Source organism: Pogonomyrmex barbatus, unplaced genomic scaffold (genome assembly GCF_055798465.1).
Source record: "Pogonomyrmex barbatus isolate J1 unplaced genomic scaffold, ASM5579846v1 scaffold1, whole genome shotgun sequence".
NCBI classification, from domain to species: Eukaryota; Metazoa; Arthropoda; class Insecta; order Hymenoptera; family Formicidae; genus Pogonomyrmex; species Pogonomyrmex barbatus.
Genome location: NW_028297098.1, coordinates 392786 through 411193, shown reverse-complemented (window position 1 = coordinate 411193; position 18408 = coordinate 392786). Strand labels below are relative to the sequence as shown.

General features: G+C 36.9%; 3 protein-coding genes across 5 annotated transcripts; 1 reads left to right on the top strand and 2 right to left on the bottom strand.

Moving 5' to 3' along the window:
* The first annotated feature begins 240 nt into the window (after positions 1 to 240).
* LOC105430025 (tektin-3) lies at positions 241 to 18402 on the top strand. Of its 3 annotated transcripts, none has more exons than XM_089085206.1 (9): positions 241 to 447; positions 15630 to 15784; positions 16015 to 16266; positions 16711 to 16943; positions 17088 to 17197; positions 17262 to 17410; positions 17592 to 17814; positions 17965 to 18119; positions 18186 to 18402. In XM_089085206.1, exons 1-9 carry the CDS (start codon positions 379 to 381, stop codon positions 18394 to 18396), a joined length of 1557 nt encoding a protein of 518 aa, XP_088941332.1. In that variant the 5' UTR covers positions 241 to 378; the 3' UTR covers positions 18397 to 18402. The 3 variants fall into 3 exon arrangements, with proteins under 3 accessions (XP_088941332.1, XP_088941333.1, XP_088941334.1); XM_089085207.1 differs by lacking the exon at positions 241 to 447 and adding an exon at positions 13698 to 13797; XM_089085208.1 differs by lacking the exon at positions 241 to 447 and having other exon boundaries at positions 13698 to 15784; positions 16047 to 16266.
* Positions 1569 to 11378, bottom strand: LOC105430131 (uncharacterized). The gene is given in 6 exon segments (XM_089085185.1): positions 1569 to 2031; positions 2033 to 2226; positions 2303 to 9423; positions 10100 to 10327; positions 10515 to 10835; positions 11023 to 11378. Coding segments are annotated over 6 exon segments (8073 nt in total). The 5' UTR covers positions 11114 to 11378; the 3' UTR covers positions 1569 to 1913.
* Positions 11810 to 13581, bottom strand: LOC105430023 (hypertrehalosaemic prohormone). Its single transcript, XM_011643332.2, has 3 exons — positions 13444 to 13581; positions 12487 to 12688; positions 11810 to 12309 (listed from the first exon to the last, which is right to left on the bottom strand). Coding segments are annotated over exons 1-3 (249 nt in total). The 5' UTR covers positions 13446 to 13581; the 3' UTR covers positions 11810 to 12264.
* Positions 18403 to 18408: the final 6 nt, after the last annotated feature.

Below are 18408 nucleotides of genomic sequence, written 5' to 3'. Positions count from 1 at the left end.
GGTGGAGGACGTGTGCCTCGCGGTACCGACGCATGAGCTGCCGACGCGAGCGTGCGTCCGACTGAAAGCTCGGCTCGGCTGCGCGGAGTCGAGCGGCCGGCGCGCTCCGCGCGGGCCTCCGCCGCCGCGCTCTTGCTTCCGTCCGTCACGTTCGCGCGACGAGCGTATTGATTGGAGTCAGCCGTTCCCTTCTGTGTGGCCCGTGACCGCCTCGTGCTCCCCCGCCGCAACACTAAATTCGCCGTGAGCTTTTCCGCGCCGCGCTGCGCCGCGACGCGACACAACCGCTCCTTGGAACCGGTGGAGCCGCTTCGGCGTGCCGCGAACGCCTGTTTTATACATATCGATATTACTTCAATCATCAACATTTTTTTGTTAATGTACGGTATTCCTTATAAAGATTCATCCTTCTTTCGGTCACCAGTCACACACGCTCAGCGATTTCACGTAATTAAATTGAAGATCTTAGATTAGTATTGGGAACTATCGTTGGACAGTAACATAAGATTAATATTGAAAGCAACGTCGTATCGATATATATCTTCTTTTTTTACGTAAAATAATCGGTTGTTCCACTTTGTACCGACACTGATATAAATTATTTGACGATTTTGTCTTGGTATAACAATTTCATGCGCGCTGTGCTCGTTTCGTAGAGAGTGAGTTTTCACGCCGCTTTGGATACATCGAGTGGATGGATGAACGCTCATTGTCCGTAGCGTGTGTCAGTCAATTTTTCTTTTTCTTTTGCGCTATCGATGCGCGAACACCTATTAAAATACAAAAAAATTCACATAATAATTAACGTAATATCTAATGCGATAAGTTTATGTAATAAATTACATAACTTTTTGAAAGAGAACTTTTTAATAAATTTTTAATAAATATATTTTACTTTGAAAAAATTCAGTTTGTTTATTACTGATGATGTGTGAAGGTAACATTCAATGTTGTTAATTATAAATACAAAAAAATTTTGTTTTATCTTCTGTATAAAATTTATGAAGTGACTAAATATTAAAAATGAATTATCTGTATTATTTTAAACGTAAAAAAGCGTATGTAATATGTGTATGATAGGTACCTATCATTTTATCAATTTTTGATTAATACATTTATTAATAAAAAATTTTAGCCGTTAAGCTACAATACTTATTTTTCATGATTTTGTTAATTGAATTAATTTGACCGTATCTGAAACGTCATTCTTATTTTATTGGTAATATATTACTAAAAATGATCATTCTAGCAGTAATTTTTTTAGTAATCATGAAAAGAGAAATAATAAACCTTGATACAATTATGATGAGTGTTGACATTATCGACAGGTTTAGTTATACCAAAGATGACTACATCAGGATTCTAACTTATCAAGTCTTTGCTTTATCATTGAAAATTACAGTTTCCTATATAATTTTTACCAATTATATCAAAGATAATTATTGATATCAATTACAAACGTATAGAAATGTTTTTTTATAAATTCAAAAAATACAAATACGAAATACACGCATGGTATATAAATTATAAATTTATAATGGTTTTGCAACAGTCCTTGTTTGTGCAGAAATATTCAACGTCCCCGCAATCTTATACTATTTTTCATAACTACTGAAAAAATACGCATAATATATTAAAAGAGTGGCTGCATCTTAAAATAAAAATCTGTTCATGATGAAAAGCTCGGATAACTATACAAAATCAATTTATCTCGATTTAAAAGAAATTTTTTTTAAAAGGACTTTTAGGAAAGATTTCTTTATCGAATCACATAAATAAATGTAACAATGGTTTATGCTTTTAAATTATTAAGATATTTCTTTTGCACAAGAATTATTTTATTAACAAACATATTGTTGATAAAAGTATATGTAGAATTCAAATCATATTTTACATTAATGATTTATATCTTCTTAGAGATATATTGGAGATGGTATAAGACCAACGTAAAACATTTCTCTATAAGTAATGTGTACTCCATCAGATGGTGCGTTCACATTGATTTTATTATTGCATTGATGTCCGCACTGTGCATATAGAGTTATATTTAGTTCGTTCGCAACGTCTTGAAGCGCTTGAAAATATTTGTCCATCAAAACATTTAAAGATATATCCTTGGAGTGCACCATGCACATTACGGATGCATTTATAGTACGCGTTCGAACAACCCTTGCTATAAGGAAACACACCTTTTCTTGGACATAACTTTCTCGTGGAAGCTTCCAGCTAAAAAAATAAAAATTAAACAAATTTATAAATAATATGCATGCAGTTATAAAAGATAATACTGGATTATACTTACGAGCGACTTAGATATATCTGTTGCCGAAGAATCAAAACTTTTACAATCAGAATATCCAGAAAAGTTTTCGTGAATACTATTTCTTTTTACACATTGTATCCTTTTATCATTAAAAATTCTGCCTTTTGGACAAGTAAATACAACAATTTTAGCTCCAATTTTATCTACTGTTGTACATTGATAGAAAAGATTGCAATATTTCGGATGTCGTCGGAAACCAGTAGGACAAACGAGTAGTATTTGATCACCAGTCAAATTACCAATAGGACAATGAAGTTGGGTAGGAGTAGTAGAAATCATCGGTAATTCTGTAGAAGTTGGAATATCAGTGGTATTTTGCTTTTCACGATCAGCTCCCCCATTTTCCTTCGAAATATTTTCTTTCTTGCTTTTACACCATAATCGTTGTACAGCCCATTCAAAATTACAAGTCGTTTTCTCTTGATCCCATACTGTCCCTTGAGGACAAACAAAATCAAATTTATCAAATATATTGAGACCAACTTCGACGCATCTATAATATCTTGAACAATCATCCAAATCGGGGAAGAAACCGGCAGAAGTACACTTAGAACCACTTTCAATTTCGGATGATCCTTCAGTTGAAGTTAATGGAGTTGTTGGCGTCTGTTCATTACTACCATCGGTTTGATTACTTTCATTACTTTCAGAATCTTCTGTAGAAACACGTGGAGTAGTTATGACTTCCTCGCTGCTTCCATTGTTTTCATTGCTTTCTTTACTCTTATTATGTTTGCCACTATTACTACTCTTGTTATTATCGCTGCTTTCGCTAGTGCTTCCACTGCTCTCGCTACTTTCACTGCTCTTGATGTTACTGCTGTTCTCGCTACTGTCACTGCTTCTGCTGCTATCGCTGCTCTCGCTACTCTGACTGCTTCTGCTGTTATCGCTGCTCTCGCTGCTCTCACTGCTCTTGGTGCTATCGTTGCTCTCGCTACTCTCACTGCTTTTACTGCTTTCGCTGCTCTTGCTTCTCTCACTGCTCTTGCTGCTATCGCTGCTCTCGCTACTCTCACTGCTCTTGTTGCTTTCGCTGCTCTTACTTCCCTCACTGCTTCTGCTGTTATCGCTGCTCTCGCTGCTCTCACTGCTCTTGGTGCTATCGTTGCTCTCGCTACTCTCACTGCTTTTACTGCTTTCGCTGCTCTTGCTTCTCTCACTGCTCTTGCTGTTGTCGCTGCTCTCGCTACTCGCACTGCTTTTATTGCTTTCGCTGCTCTTGCTTCTCTCATTGCTGTTGCTGTTGTCGCTGCTCTCGCTACTCTCACTACTCTTGATGCTACCGCTGCTCTCGCTACTGTCACTGCTCTTGCTGCTTTCGCTGTTTTTGTTTTCCTCACTGCTTCTGCTGCTATCGCTGCTCTCGCTACTCTCACTGCTCTTGGTGCTACCGCTGCTCTCGCTACTGTCACTGCTCTTGCTGCTTTCGCTGCTCTTCTTTCCCTCACTGCTTCTGCTGCTATCGCTGCTCTCGCTACTCTCACTACTTTTACTGCTTTCGCTGCTCTTGCTTCTCTCACTGCTCTTGCTGCTATCGCTGCTCTCGCTACTGTCACTGCTCTTGCTGCTTTCGCTGTTTTTGTTTTCCTCACTGCTTCTGCTGCTATCGCTGCTCTCGCTACTCTCACTACTCTTGATGCTACCGCTGCTCTCGCTACTGTCACTGCTCTTGCTGCTTTCGCTGCTCTTCTTTCCCTCACTGCTTCTGCTGCTATCGCTGCTCTCGCTACTCTCACTACTTTTACTGCTTTCGCTGCTCTTGCTTCTCTCACTGCTCTTGCTGCTATCGCTGCTCTCGCTACTGTCACTGCTCTTGCTGCTTTCGCTGTTTTTGTTTTCCTCACTGCTTCTGCTGCTATCGCTGCTCTCGCTACTCTCACTGCTCTTGGTGCTACCGCTGCTCTCGCTACTGTCACTGCTCTTGCTGCTTTCGCTGCTCTTCTTTCCCTCACTGCTTCTGCTGCTATCGCTGCTCTCGCTACTCTCACTACTTTTACTGCTTTCGCTGCTCTTGCTTCTCTCATTGCTGTTGCTGTTGTCGCTGCTCTCGCTACTCTCACTACTCTTGATGCTACCGCTGCTCTCGCTACTGTCACTGCTCTTGCTGCTTTCGCTGCTCTTCTTTCCCTCACTGCTTCTGCTGCTATCGCTGCTCTCGCTACTCTCACTACTTTTACTGCTTTCGCTGCTCTTGCTTCTCTCACTGCTCTTGCTGCTATCGCTGCTCTCGCTACTGTCACTGCTCTTGCTGCTTTCGCTGTTTTTGTTTTCCTCACTGCTTCTGCTGCTATCGCTGCTCTCGCTACTCTCACTGCTCTTGGTGCTACCGCTGCTCTCGCTACTGTCACTGCTCTTGCTGCTTTCGCTGCTCTTCTTTCCCTCACTGCTTCTGCTGCTATCGCTGCTCTCGCTACTCTCACTACTTTTACTGCTTTCGCTGCTCTTGCTTCTCTCATTGCTGTTGCTGTTGTCGCTGCTCTCGCTACTCTCACTACTCTTGATGCTACCGCTGCTCTCGCTACTGTCACTGCTCTTGCTGCTTTCGCTGCTCTTCTTTCCCTCACTGCTTCTGCTGCTATCGCTGCTCTCGCTACTCTCACTACTTTTACTGCTTTCGCTGCTCTTGCTTCTCTCACTGCTCTTGCTGCTATCGCTGCTCTCGCTACTGTCACTGCTCTTGCTGCTTTCGCTGTTTTTGTTTTCCTCACTGCTTCTGCTGCTATCGCTGCTCTCGCTACTCTCACTGCTCTTGGTGCTACCGCTGCTCTCGCTACTGTCACTGCTCTTGCTGCTTTCGCTGCTCTTCTTTCCCTCACTGCTTCTGCTGCTATCGCTGCTCTCGCTACTCTCACTACTTTTACTGCTTTCGCTGCTCTTGCTTCTCTCATTGCTGTTGCTGTTGTCGCTGCTCTCGCTACTCTCACTACTCTTGATGCTACCGCTGCTCTCGCTACTGTCACTGCTCTTGCTGCTTTCGCTGCTCTTCTTTCCCTCACTGCTTCTGCTGCTATCGCTGCTCTCGCTACTCTCACTACTTTTACTGCTTTCGCTGCTCTTGCTTCTCTCACTGCTCTTGCTGCTATCGCTGCTCTCGCTACTGTCACTGCTCTTGCTGCTTTCGCTGTTTTTGTTTTCCTCACTGCTTCTGCTGCTATCGCTGCTCTCGCTACTCTCACTGCTCTTGGTGCTACCGCTGCTCTCGCTACTGTCACTGCTCTTGCTGCTTTCGCTGCTCTTCTTTCCCTCACTGCTTCTGCTGCTATCGCTGCTCTCGCTACTCTCACTACTTTTACTGCTTTCGCTGCTCTTGCTTCTCTCATTGCTGTTGCTGTTGTCGCTGCTCTCGCTACTCTCACTACTCTTGATGCTACCGCTGCTCTCGCTACTGTCACTGCTCTTGCTGCTTTCGCTGCTCTTCTTTCCCTCACTGCTTCTGCTGCTATCTCTGCTCTCGCTACTGTCACTGCTCTTGCTGCTTTCGCTGTTTTTGCTTTCCTCACTGCTTCCGCTGCTATCGCTGCTCTCGCTACTCTCACTGCTCTTGGTGCTACCGTTGCTCTCGCTACTCTCAATGCTTTTACTACTTTCGCTGCTCTTGCTTCTCTCACTGCTCTTGCTGCTATCGCTGCTCTCGCTACTCGCACTGCTTTTATTGCTTTCGCTGCTCTTGCTTCTCTCATTGCTGTTGCTGTTGTCGCTGCTCTCGCTACTCTCACTACTCTTGATGCTACCGCTGTTCTCGCTACTGTCACTGCTCTTGCTGCTTTCGCTGCTCTTCTTTCCCTCACTGCTTCTGCTGCTATCGCTGCTCTCGCTGCTCTCACTGCTCTTGGTGCTACCGTTGCTCTCGCTACTCTCAATGCTTTTATTACTTTCGCTGCTCTTGCTTCTCTCGCTGCTCTTGCTGCTATCGCTGCTCTCGCTACTCGCACTGCTTTTATTGCTTTCGCTACTCTTGCTTCTCTCATTGCTGTTGCTATTGTCACTGCTCTCGCTACTCTCACTGCTCTTGTTGCTTTCGCTGTTTTTGCTTTCCTCACTGCTTCTGCTGCTATCGCTGCTCTCGCTACTCTCACTGCTCTTGGTGCTACCGTTGCTCTCGCTACTCTCAATGCTTTTATTACTTTCGCTGCTCTTGCTTCTCTCGCTGCTCTTGCTGCTATCGCTGCTCTCGCTACTCGCACTGCTTTTATTGCTTTCGCTACTCTTGCTTCTCTCATTGCTGTTGCTATTGTCACTGCTCTCGCTACTCTCACTGCTCTTGTTGCTTTCGCTGTTTTTGCTTTCCTCACTGCTTCTGCTGCTATCGCTGCTCTCGCTACTCTCACTGCTCTTGGTGCTACCGTTGCTCTCGCTACTCTCAATGCTTTTATTACTTTCGCTGCTCTTGCTTCTCTCGCTGCTCTTGCTGCTATCGCTGCTCTCGCTACTCGCACTGCTTTTATTGCTTTCGCTGCTCTTGCTTCTCTCATTGCTGTTGCTGTTGTCACTGCTCTCGCTACTCTCACTGCTCTTGCTGCTTTCGCTACTCTTCTTTCCCTCACTGCTTCTGCTGCTATCGCTGCTCTCGCTACTCTCACTACTTTTACTGCTTTCGCTGCTCTTGCTTCTCTCACTGCTCTTGCTGCTATCGCTGCTCTCGCTACTCTCACTGCTTTTATTGCTTTCGCTGTTCTCGCTACTCTGACTGCTCTTGGTGCTACCACTGCTCTCGCTACTCTCATTGCTCTTGATGCTACCGTTGCTCTCGCTACTGTCACTGCTCTTGCTGCTTTCGCTGTTCTTGCTTTCCTCACTGCTTCTGCTGCTATCGCTGCTCTCGCTACTCTCACTACTTTTACTGCTTTCGCTGCTCTTGCTTCTCTCACTGCTCTTGCTGCTATCGCTGCTCTCGCTACTCTCACTGCTTTTATTGCTTTCGCTGCTCTTGCTTCTCTCATTGCTTCTGTTGTTATCGCTGCTCTCGCCACTCTCACCGCTCTTAGTGCTATCGCTGCTCTCGCTACTCTGACTGCTCTTGATGCTGTCGCTGCTCTCGTTACTTTCACTACTTTTATTGCTTTCGCTGCTCTTGCTTCTCTCACTGCTCTTGGTGCTATCGCTGCTCTCGCTACTCTCACTGCTCTTGTTGCTTTCGCTGCTCTTACTTCCCTCACTGCTTCTGCTGTTATCACTGCTCTCGCTGCTCTCACTGCTCTTGGTGCTATCGTTGCTCTCGCTACTCTCACTGCTCTTGCTGCTTTCGCTGCTTTTGCTTCTCTCACTGCTTCTGCTGTTCTGGCTACTCTCACTGATCTTGCTGCTTTCGTTGCTCGTGCTTCCCTCACTGCTCCTGCTGCTATCACTGCTCTCGCTACTCTCACTGTTCTTGATGTTACTGCTGCTCTCACTACTGTCACTGCTGCTGCTGCTTTCGCTGCTCTCACTACTTTGACTACTTTCCTTGCTCCAATGTGGCTCTTCGGTGGTAATTTCTGGAGTCGTTACACTTTCCTCATTGCTTTCTTTACTATTGCTGTTCTCTTTGCTACCAGATTGTCCCTCAGTTGGAACTTGCGGCGTTGTCCCTACTTCTTCGCTGCTTTCTTTGCTCTTGCTGTCCTCTTTACTACCGGATTGTCCCTCGGTAGGAACTTGCGGCGTCGTCCCTACTTCCTCGCTGCTTTCTTTGCTCTTGCTGTTCTCTTTGCTACCGGATTGCTCTTCAGTTGGAACTTGCGGCGTCGTCCCTACTTCCTCGCTGCTTTCTTTGCTCTTGCTGTCCTCCTTGCTACCGGATTGCCCTTCAGTTGGAACTTGCGGCGTTGTTCCTACTTCCTCGCTACTTTCTTTACTCTTGCTATCCTCTTTGCTCTCAGATTGTCCCTCGGTTGGTACTTGCGGCGTCGTCCATACTTCCTCACTACTTTCTTTACTCTTGCTATTCTCTTTGCTTCCAGATTGCCTCTCGGTTGGTACTTGCGGCGTCGTCCCTATTTCCTCGCTGCTTTCTTTGCTGTCTTCCTTACTACCAGATTGTCCCTCAGTAGGAATTTGCGGCGTCGTCCCTACTTCCTCATTACTTTCTTTGCTCTTGCTGTCCTCCTTGCTACCGGATTGCCCCTCAGTTGAAACTTGAGGCGTTGTTCCTACTTCCTCGCTACTTTCTTTACTCTTGCTATCCTCTTTGCTCCCAGATTGTCCCTCGGTTGGTACTTGCGGCGTCGTCCATACTTCCTCACTACTTTCTTTATTCTTGCTGTTCTCTTTGCTACCAGATTGTCCCTCAGTTGGAACTTGCGGCGTCGTCCCTATTTCCTCGCTGCTTTCTTTGCTGTCTTCCTTACTACCAGATTGTCCCTCAGTAGGAATTTGCGGCGTCGTCCCTACTTCCTCATTACTTTCTTTGCTCTTGCTGTCCTCTTTGCTTCCAGATTGTCCCTCAGTAGGAACTTGCGGCGTTGTCTCTACTTCCTCGCTGCTTTCTTTGCTCTTGCTGTCCTCTTTGCTACCGGATTGCCCCTCGGTTGGTACTTGTGGCGTCGTCCCTACTTCCTCACTGCTTTCTTTACTCTTGCTATCCTCTTTGCTCCCAGATTGTCCCTCGGTTGATACTTGTGGCGTCGTCCCTATTCCCTCGCTGCTTTCCTTGTTGTCTTCTTTACTACTGGATTGTCCCTCAGTAGGAACTTGCGGCGTCGTCACTTTTTCTGTCCTACTTTCGTTGCTTTGGCTATTTTCATTTGATGAACTATTTTCTTCTGATGTATTCGGGGTCGATGTCTTTTTTGTCGTTGTTTCTATTTCTTTCGAATTTTTCTCTTTTTTTGTATGATGTTTTTCGCTGCTGTTAGTATTTGATTCATTACTATCCTTCTTGTTTTTATTGTGTTTGTTTTTATTTTTATTCTTTTGATTTTTTTCGTGTGAATCTTTTTTTTCTTTATTTTTGTGATTGTGTTTTCTCTCCTTACTTTCTTTACTTTCTTTTTTTTTATTTTTTTCATGACTTGAATGTTTATCTTCTTTTCCTTTTTGTGTTGTCGTTTCTATTTCGTTTGAATTTTTCTTCTTTTTCGGTGTTTTTGTATGATTTTCTTCATTAGATGATGTAGAGTCTGTAATTTATTAATTTAAATTTATATAAGACTGTTTATAATATGTTGTAACTTGCTGTAATTATATTTATAGTTGTATTGTTTTTTTATTTTTATATGTTTACCTTTTTTTGTTGTCAACTTATTTATTTAATTCTTCATTATCATATTATAATGTTATTATCGTTATTATGATTATAACATTGTAAATTATTAATAAATTTCTTCGCATATGCATTAGTATTTTAAATAGCATTTTATTTTATAAATCAAAACGTTAAATATCATAATTTTAGTTTAGGAATTATGAGAAAGAGTGAGAATTAATAGGCTATATGTATTCATAGTGTATATATTTGAATGAAACGTTATATATCGGAAGATTTAATTTTTAAATATAATTAGATAAATAGGCATTTATGGAATATTATGTTTTTGGCATGTTTTTGTTATATTTAGATATCTAAATAATATAAACATAAATATTTTGTGATAAATTTAAAAACCAATAAAGCTGAACTTTTTATTTTTAATTTATTAAGAAAATATAAATGAATATATGAGAAAATAGAATTGATCCGTGTACTTTTTGTAAGGAATCTAAAACTTGTATTTGTCTAAAATTTGTTTTTTTTACAACTATTATTATTAAAATCTATTATCAGTTGTATTTCTGTGCATCTACTGTGTTCGTTACCTTCTTCGCTTATCTCAGAATTATCAGGGTCGATTATGTTCCGGGGATGTGAACACATTTGTTTTACTCGATCCCATATCGTTTCATTGCTGCATGAAAACTCATATGCTATCAATTTTCCGGAATGGAGACGAAGACAACTATAATATTTCTTTTTATCCGTAGGATGTGACACAAATCCTTCTCGTCGACATATCTTTTTTCCTTGTTTACGTAACTTTTTTAATTCTGGAAAATTATATATAGCAATACATTCTGCAAATGTTCCTCCAATGCATTATATTCAGTTCTATTTTGAGTCTGGTATTCTTCGATTTTTTTTCGAATTTAAAGTTTAATATTTCCAATCAGAATGTTTTTATAAGTTTCTATTATGCCTACTTTATTTATTAAATTCTTAAATTAAATTAATTACCTGAATAATTGTGCTTCTTCATTTGTTTATAACTAGTACACTCCAATCTTCCACTTTTCTTAGGTTGTGTGCAGGTACCACCTTGTGCGTACGAGAAAACCTTGCCATGGTCGCATTTACGAACTAACTGACGAAATTTAAATCCGTGATTGTTTCCAATTCTTATACATTCGTAATACTTTTTGCAATTGTGTGCATCGGCGTGGAGACCGGAATCCACACATTTGAATCGATAAGATTTACATTGGGAATTATGAGAGTACTGTATTTGGTTAGAATTTGCATTCCATGGTAATGAGAAATTGTTTTGATTTTTTATTTCTACAAAATGAAAATTAAATACATACAATTAGATATATATATATATAAAAAAAAGAATATATACAAAGAAAAGAACTTCGTCTATTTTCATTACACTTACCAATACGTGTGTCAATTAAATTGATTAAATATGTAGAATTATCTATCTCTATCTTTAACATTTATCGAAAGTATGTTAAATTCTTACCATTCTGTTGATAATTTAGATCCTTATAATCCTCTAACTGACTGTGAGAAAAAGCTAAAAATACGACTACAAGATAAATAATCTCCTGCATTGTGAGAATTTAGTTCATCTGTAAGTAAAAAGAAAATTCATAAAGAGTAAGTATAAAGGAAATTCATAATTTTATTACTCGAAGAAATAGTTTATTCTTTTACTGATAGATAATATCTTTTTAAAAATTGGTCATACAAAATTTTTGTTTCACAAATTTAAATGGTATAAAAATGTAACCCTTATCGAATTACAAGAACAATTTTTATTGACCATCGTCAAAAAATTATGCGTAATAAGAACGAATGGCTAAAGATGTAAAGAATCTACTTACTTCGTTGTCACGAATTTGATTTGACCGCGTGACAGCCAGATAATTCAAATAGTCAATATGTTTCAAAATCTCACAAACTTACTGGTATTACGTATTGCGAGTTTAAATATATAAGCAATTGTTGATACGAGCCACGCGCGTAACGTTGATAACTCGACAACACATTGATCGATTTCCATTTGAATAAGTTCAAAAGGAAAATCTGTATGTATTCAATTCAATGTGCAATTAAAATTTATGTAGCACGTGCGGTTGGTCGTTTACATCTTAACAGATAATTTTAATTGATATTCTCAAATGACTCGGGATGGCCTGAATATATGTAATTGAGACGTGACAAATGTATCGAATTAATACAATACATAATTGCATAATTCTTGCGAGGAATTTTTAACGAGGAATAGGCAGGAGGCTTTACAAAAGTTATTACATTTTAATATCAGTTTATTATTAATCCACTTTTACAATTAATGATGCCAGTTTATTTTTTAATATATTTGTATGCAACATTTACAGCTAATCTACAGTAGGGGGTGTGCCGTGTGGGGGCCGCAAGAAGACCAGTTTCAGTAATCAATTGCCACTTGTTTCAATATTAGTTCATGCTACAATACATACATACAATACATTTTATGTACAAAACAGGCAGATAAAAGTAATAAGTTTCAGATACTTATGACGTTGTCACAGAGAAATTTTAAATAACGTTGTGTATGAGATAGAAGAAGTTAGCAATGTATCTTTCGAGCATTAGGAAGAGAATTGTATTAAGACATATGGAGATTATATTGTTCAAATAACATTATCTTAATTATCAGATTATAATAATAGTCTGGCACAAGTCTGGTTGGTATAATCAATGACACCTTCCTTGAGGTTTATTTATTCAAAACTTGGCAATCCAAAATCTTCTGAGCTTCGATCTATAAGTGACAAGTCAATAAATAACTATTATGTGTTGATCTCACGAATCTAGCAATAAATTTGGCATATAATATTTGCAATAAATAAATTTTAAATGTTACAATTTTACAGTAATATAATTTTTTATAATTCATCAAATTTTAATTAAACTGACTCCGCATCTTTGTAGCCCTTACCTGAATAAACGAGTATAATTTTAACAATTGTTCCAGCGCACTTTGCGACGAACAATCTATACTATTCGATTTAATCCGCACATCTTGACCTCTTTTTCCTTGGGACCATCCGGTAGAAAAATTTAATTGAGCCTTACTATCCGAAACGAAAATTAAGAAAAGAAATGCTATAGCAAGCAAACTCACTGACATCTTACAGATCCTTGAACAAAAAATATATATGCATTAGATTATTATAAACAATAAAAATTATTGTCGAGTATTTACTCATTATTACTTTCACCTTTTTGAAAATTATTACATTTTTATATAAAAATATGTTACACAATACAAATTCTGGCTTTCGAAAAATTATAATAAATTAAAGTTATAATGGAAATCATCAATATTTTAAATATTTATCTCTCTCTTTCACTAAACTGAATTTATGTTAAATAATTATATTACAACGTAATACAATATATTTGAATATTTATACATCCTGATATTATGATTGTATTGTCATGAATATGCATAAGATATCGTGCATATGTAAAATGTATTTAAAACTAAAAACATTTTATGAACGAAATTTGAAACATAACATAACAAAAATTTGCGTATAATAGTAACTGTATTATAATAATAATAATACTAATAGTAACTGTGCCCAAATTTTTGACGATGAAGATGATACATTTAGTTATTAAAGAAAGTTGTTAAAAAAAAAAATTTTTCGAAAGGCTGTTAATCAACTCAAAACTTTGTACGTAATGAAAACTGAGTGCTAATAAGATTAACAATTGCATTCGCTTTAAGCACTTGCATTTATTTACATATGAAACAGACTGCTCGTTTGTCGAAATTATTTTGAGCTTGACAGTTCGTAGTGGACTGGAATAAATAATTCACTATCTCCACCATCCGGAAAATAAAAGGCAAAAATAAAAGACCAAAAAAAAGGATAGAAGGACTCACATGGTGACACTTTCTTACGTATAGACGTATAGACCGATTTATTTTCCGCTAAGGACAATGGCACACAATACCGATGTGCTTAAGATGCCGTTCACGAGAGATCTAAGATGCAGTTGCAGTTTTTATACATTATTGGACTCCTTGCTTCAAACGCCCGCGCACATTGCAACATCACTCAGAAGATTCAATCCCAGAAGGATAATGAAAGGCTCTGCGCCGGCGTGAAGCGTTTCACTTGGCGACTCTCTTCGGAGATCGTTTTATTTCTCGCTCGTATTATTTCAGTAGTTCAGAAGTTGAGGTCGATTGAGATATTCCACGAGTGATACGCTAAACAGAGATAAATTTAGAAATGTAATGTATACTCCAAATATACAATTGTAGCTTTCTGGATGATCATGACCTTATTATTCCGAGGCCAATTGATTGTTCTTTTTTTTATACACGCATATACCGTTAGTTACATGTTTAACAAACAAACAAAGGTGAATGTTGATGATGAAATTGCAGATTGTATTATGCACAACTGGATAAAAGTGAATGTTGAGTGATCTGTTTGCTACATTAGTCGTATTAAAATGGAATTATGAAATCTTAATATATATTTCATTTTTGTTCGATCTTACGTAAATGTTTCGTGTAATTGAGAAAGTAATACTCTTACACGAAACAAAGATATAAAATATATTAGAATAACATCTTCTTATATAATATTTTGTTTCAATAAAAAATTGAATTTGAAGATTAAATATTAATAATATATAGAAATTTGAAAAAAAAAATTTATGTTATTTGAAGAAAAAAAATAAGTATTTCAAAGTATTATCAAAGGGAATAAAAAATATTTTACTCGATATAGATTAAAAATTAATTGTTACAAAATTCGCTATTTATTTCTTCATTGCCATCATTGCAAAATGTTTGAACTTCGTGCAATTAGAGCATATGATATAATGAAATAGCTATTTATATCTCTTGATTAAAATTATAAAAAAAAAATTAGATGACCAAAATAAAATTAATTGCGTTTAATTATCATCTCATAAATTTCTTAACTGCGTATGAGAAATCGAGACAAAGACAATTTATTTTCATTTACTACACTTGTGCAAATGAAGAGGAAAGCGTTTCAAATTGTATAATGAACATTTTAATTAACTTTACAATAGAAGAACAATTAACTTTACAGTAGAAGAAGGAAGGAAAAAAACGATAATATAAATCTTGATGTGATAACTTATATTTTTTATAAATATAAGTTGTTCATTTTCATTTAAATTAATTTTTGTACACGAATGTTATCATTGTGACGATGACGTCTAAAAAAGCAAACCATATTACTTGCGTCATTGCTAAATGAAATTAGTTTATGCGACCGTGACACTCGTTGGCTTCCGGCTAATTTGCTAACGAGAGACATAGCAGGATGTGAAGCCTCATCGATTACTTCATCAATCAATAATGAATGATCGTATATCTAGCAAAGCATATTGAATTCTCGTAATGATATTGCCATGCGGTGATATGTCGCAATATATCAAAATATTATACAATTTAAAAAGAAAAGCGAGAAATTTTTCCTTTCGTGTAACCGCACATTATCGGACGATAAAAATCATACGTATTTGCTTTTCGACTATGTAAATCGACTCGCTATTTTGTGAGAAGAAGCAAATTAACGGGATATTTATTATTTTTTTTATTTTTTCTTAAACGTTCAATATTCCTGCATGTTTGATATTTAGTGATTGTTTCAGAGTAGAGCGCGTTTTTGAAGTCGTGAAATTCAATTTACTTCAGGGCAGTCGTATTGTGCATTCCGAAATTGTGTCTCGATCTTTTTTGAATGTAACAAGAATTACGAAATTATTGTAAGCGATCATGACTAACGTTAAAACCGCAAAAAGGAACGAAAGTGTTATGTACTCCGTAATTATTATTATTATTATTATATGTGATATCCAAAAATTTAAATGTCTCTCTCAATTAAACAGATTTTGTCGATTATTACATGTAGGGTTAAAAGATGAAAGACATAAAGGAAATGATAATCTTATATGCAAGAAAACAAATGTTCTGTTGAAATTTTTGCTTTATATCATATTTATTTTCATTTATTATTGCTCAAGTTTATTGTATTACTTTTATTGCGTTCATTTATAGCTGCATTATTATTTTATTTCTAGCAACTTCAACCATGGAGTACAGTTGGTGTTTCATGTATGGGACAGATCACTGGTCTTGTAGATACAACGAGAGTTGGAGAATTTTACAAAACCGCAAGGGCACCGTATCCTTGGCGTCCTACTTTAGGATACGAATACGTAGAACCAACTCCGTTGTGAGTAACTTAGTATATTTACAACATTTAAAGCTGAATCCTTCTTCAGTTCGGAAAAATCTTGTTTACCATATATTACTTTTATATTATTTCTGGCACGAAAAGCTAATTTATTTATTTGCCTCAAAGAAAAAAGTTATTGTATTGCATTTGCCAATAAATCTGGAAAAAAATATTTCTCTTACTTTAGAGGGAGGGGGGGCAATTTTTTTATTTTATCTTTCTTGTAGGCCTGCGCAGCCCATAACGAATCTGTTGATAGATGCTTGCCGCACGTCGTATGGACTGGAGATGGAACCACTAAAGTTTCCGAATTTGATAACTGGTTTTGATCGCAACCCTTCGCATGCAGCCTCTACCGCGCTTTACACGCGATACACCCCATGTGATTGGATAAAGAATCAAGTTAAACTCTACGATGAGGCAAGCGCGAATAGGAACTATTCCGAAAAAGTGCGCAAAAATGCCGCATGCTTACTACGGTAGGAGAACATTTTTGAAACTCGACTCAATGTTCCTAATTTAGGAATCTTTAATTTATATATCTAATAAAAAAATATTTATAGATTTATTTAGTGATATATTAATATTACATTTAATATTGATTAATATCGAGTGGCACTTTTGTTCCAAAGTTGTTGCATTAAAATTTATTCTAAAAAGTCTTTTTTATTGATAATTTAATATTCTGTTCGATGCTCAAAATTAAAATATAATTTGTGTAAAAGGAATTTGAAGAAAGTAACTTGATTTAATGTCGTTACATTAAAGCTGATTTGAAATTTATTTTTTTAAATCTATTTAGTGTAATCTAAAATTAATCGTTAATGAATTATGTGATATTTTCCAAAAAATATATATTATTGTATTATCTTAGATTATCTTAGTGTAATATATCTTATTGTAATATATTGTAATTATCTTAGAGAGGTCGATGAGAAGGTACAGAAAGGAGAAATGGAAAGTAGTCGAAAACTTGGGGAGAGCATTACAGATATCTCTTTTTGGCGGAATGAGATGACATCGGAATTGGAAAGATTAGTCATAGAAAATGATAAAATGCAGGAGTGTCGTCGCGGTCTACAAACTGTGATTCAAAATCTTGAGGGACAGTTACATATTGCACAAGAATGTCTTTATCATCGGGAGTTGAGAAAAGGTTGAATTATAAAGAATTCAGATGTAATAGGTCGAGAAATGAAAAATAATCAATTAAAAAAAAAGAAATACAAAAATACATCCTGAAATGAAGGAAATCTTGTAGAAGTGCTTTTTTTAAAAGACTCGATTAATATCAATATAGGCATTGATCTGGTTCACGATGAGGTTGAAAAATTTCTACTGGAGGAAACTGAGATAGTGAGAAATTGTGAGAAAAAATTGAACCAACTCATAAATAAATGCAACAATCAGGTATACATTATACATTTACGATTAATATTGTATCGAAAAGCTTCTATTCTATGTTATTTTCTAGTTAACAGATAACAGAGCTGCGCAACATCAATTGCAAACTGATATAGAGAACAAGGAAACGGCGCTAGGAATTGACACTGTATGTCACCAGATGAACAATTTTAGTCGAGGTTTGCAATATTATGATGGTATAGAAAAATATCATTCTAGGTAATTATAAAATTTATCTATTTATATAAATATATCTCTCTTGTAGCACTTAATTTGAGAAGAAAAAAGATTTTTTAAATGATATAACAGAACATTTTTTAGAGATAAATTGATTTCATTAGATCAGATATATCATTCCACATCATTTTCATTTTTTTCCCATTTTTCCCATAATTTACAGTCTCATTAAGCCTGAATCTTGGGCGGAAGCGGCAAATAATACAATAAAGAGATCGCAAGCAGAACGGACAAAGTCGCATCAATTGCGAAACGAAGTTGACAATGCTATAAATATAGGAAATTACGAGATATGTGAAGTTTGGAATAAAACTAATAAGGCATTAAACAGACGAATCGACGAAATGTTAGAAGCAAAAGAAAAATTACAAACGCATTTACATAAGGTAATAACCAGGAGATATAGATACAACAATATGATATCACAAATTTTTATTAACATTATAAAAAAGGTTTAAAAAGAATATCGAAAGATCGAGATCTTTATAAGATTTTTAGATAAATATTTTATTAATTTGGAATTGTGGATATTTTAGATTCAAAAAGAACTCTGTAACGTTGAGAAGAACATAACATTAATGCAAAAAACCATTGCCGATAAAAGTTTAGCATTGAAAGTTGCGCACACACGACTGGAAGCCAGGACGCATCGTCCTGAGACCGAATTGTGCAAGGATGATGCCCATCTCAGGTTTGTTAGAATTATATATATTATTATTGTATATTACTATTCACTAAATAACATTTGCATGTTTAGGATAATCAAAGAAGTAGAAGATATTAATAAAATGCTAAACAATATGAATGTGAAGATACAACACTTGGAGGCACAACATCAGCAACTCTTGCGCAATAGATCTAATCTGGAAAGCGATTTGAAATCTAAAATTGATGCATTATTTATTGATAGAGAAAAATGCATGGGACTTAGGAGAAGTTGCCCAATTTTATCGATTATAAAATACTGAGACAATTAGATT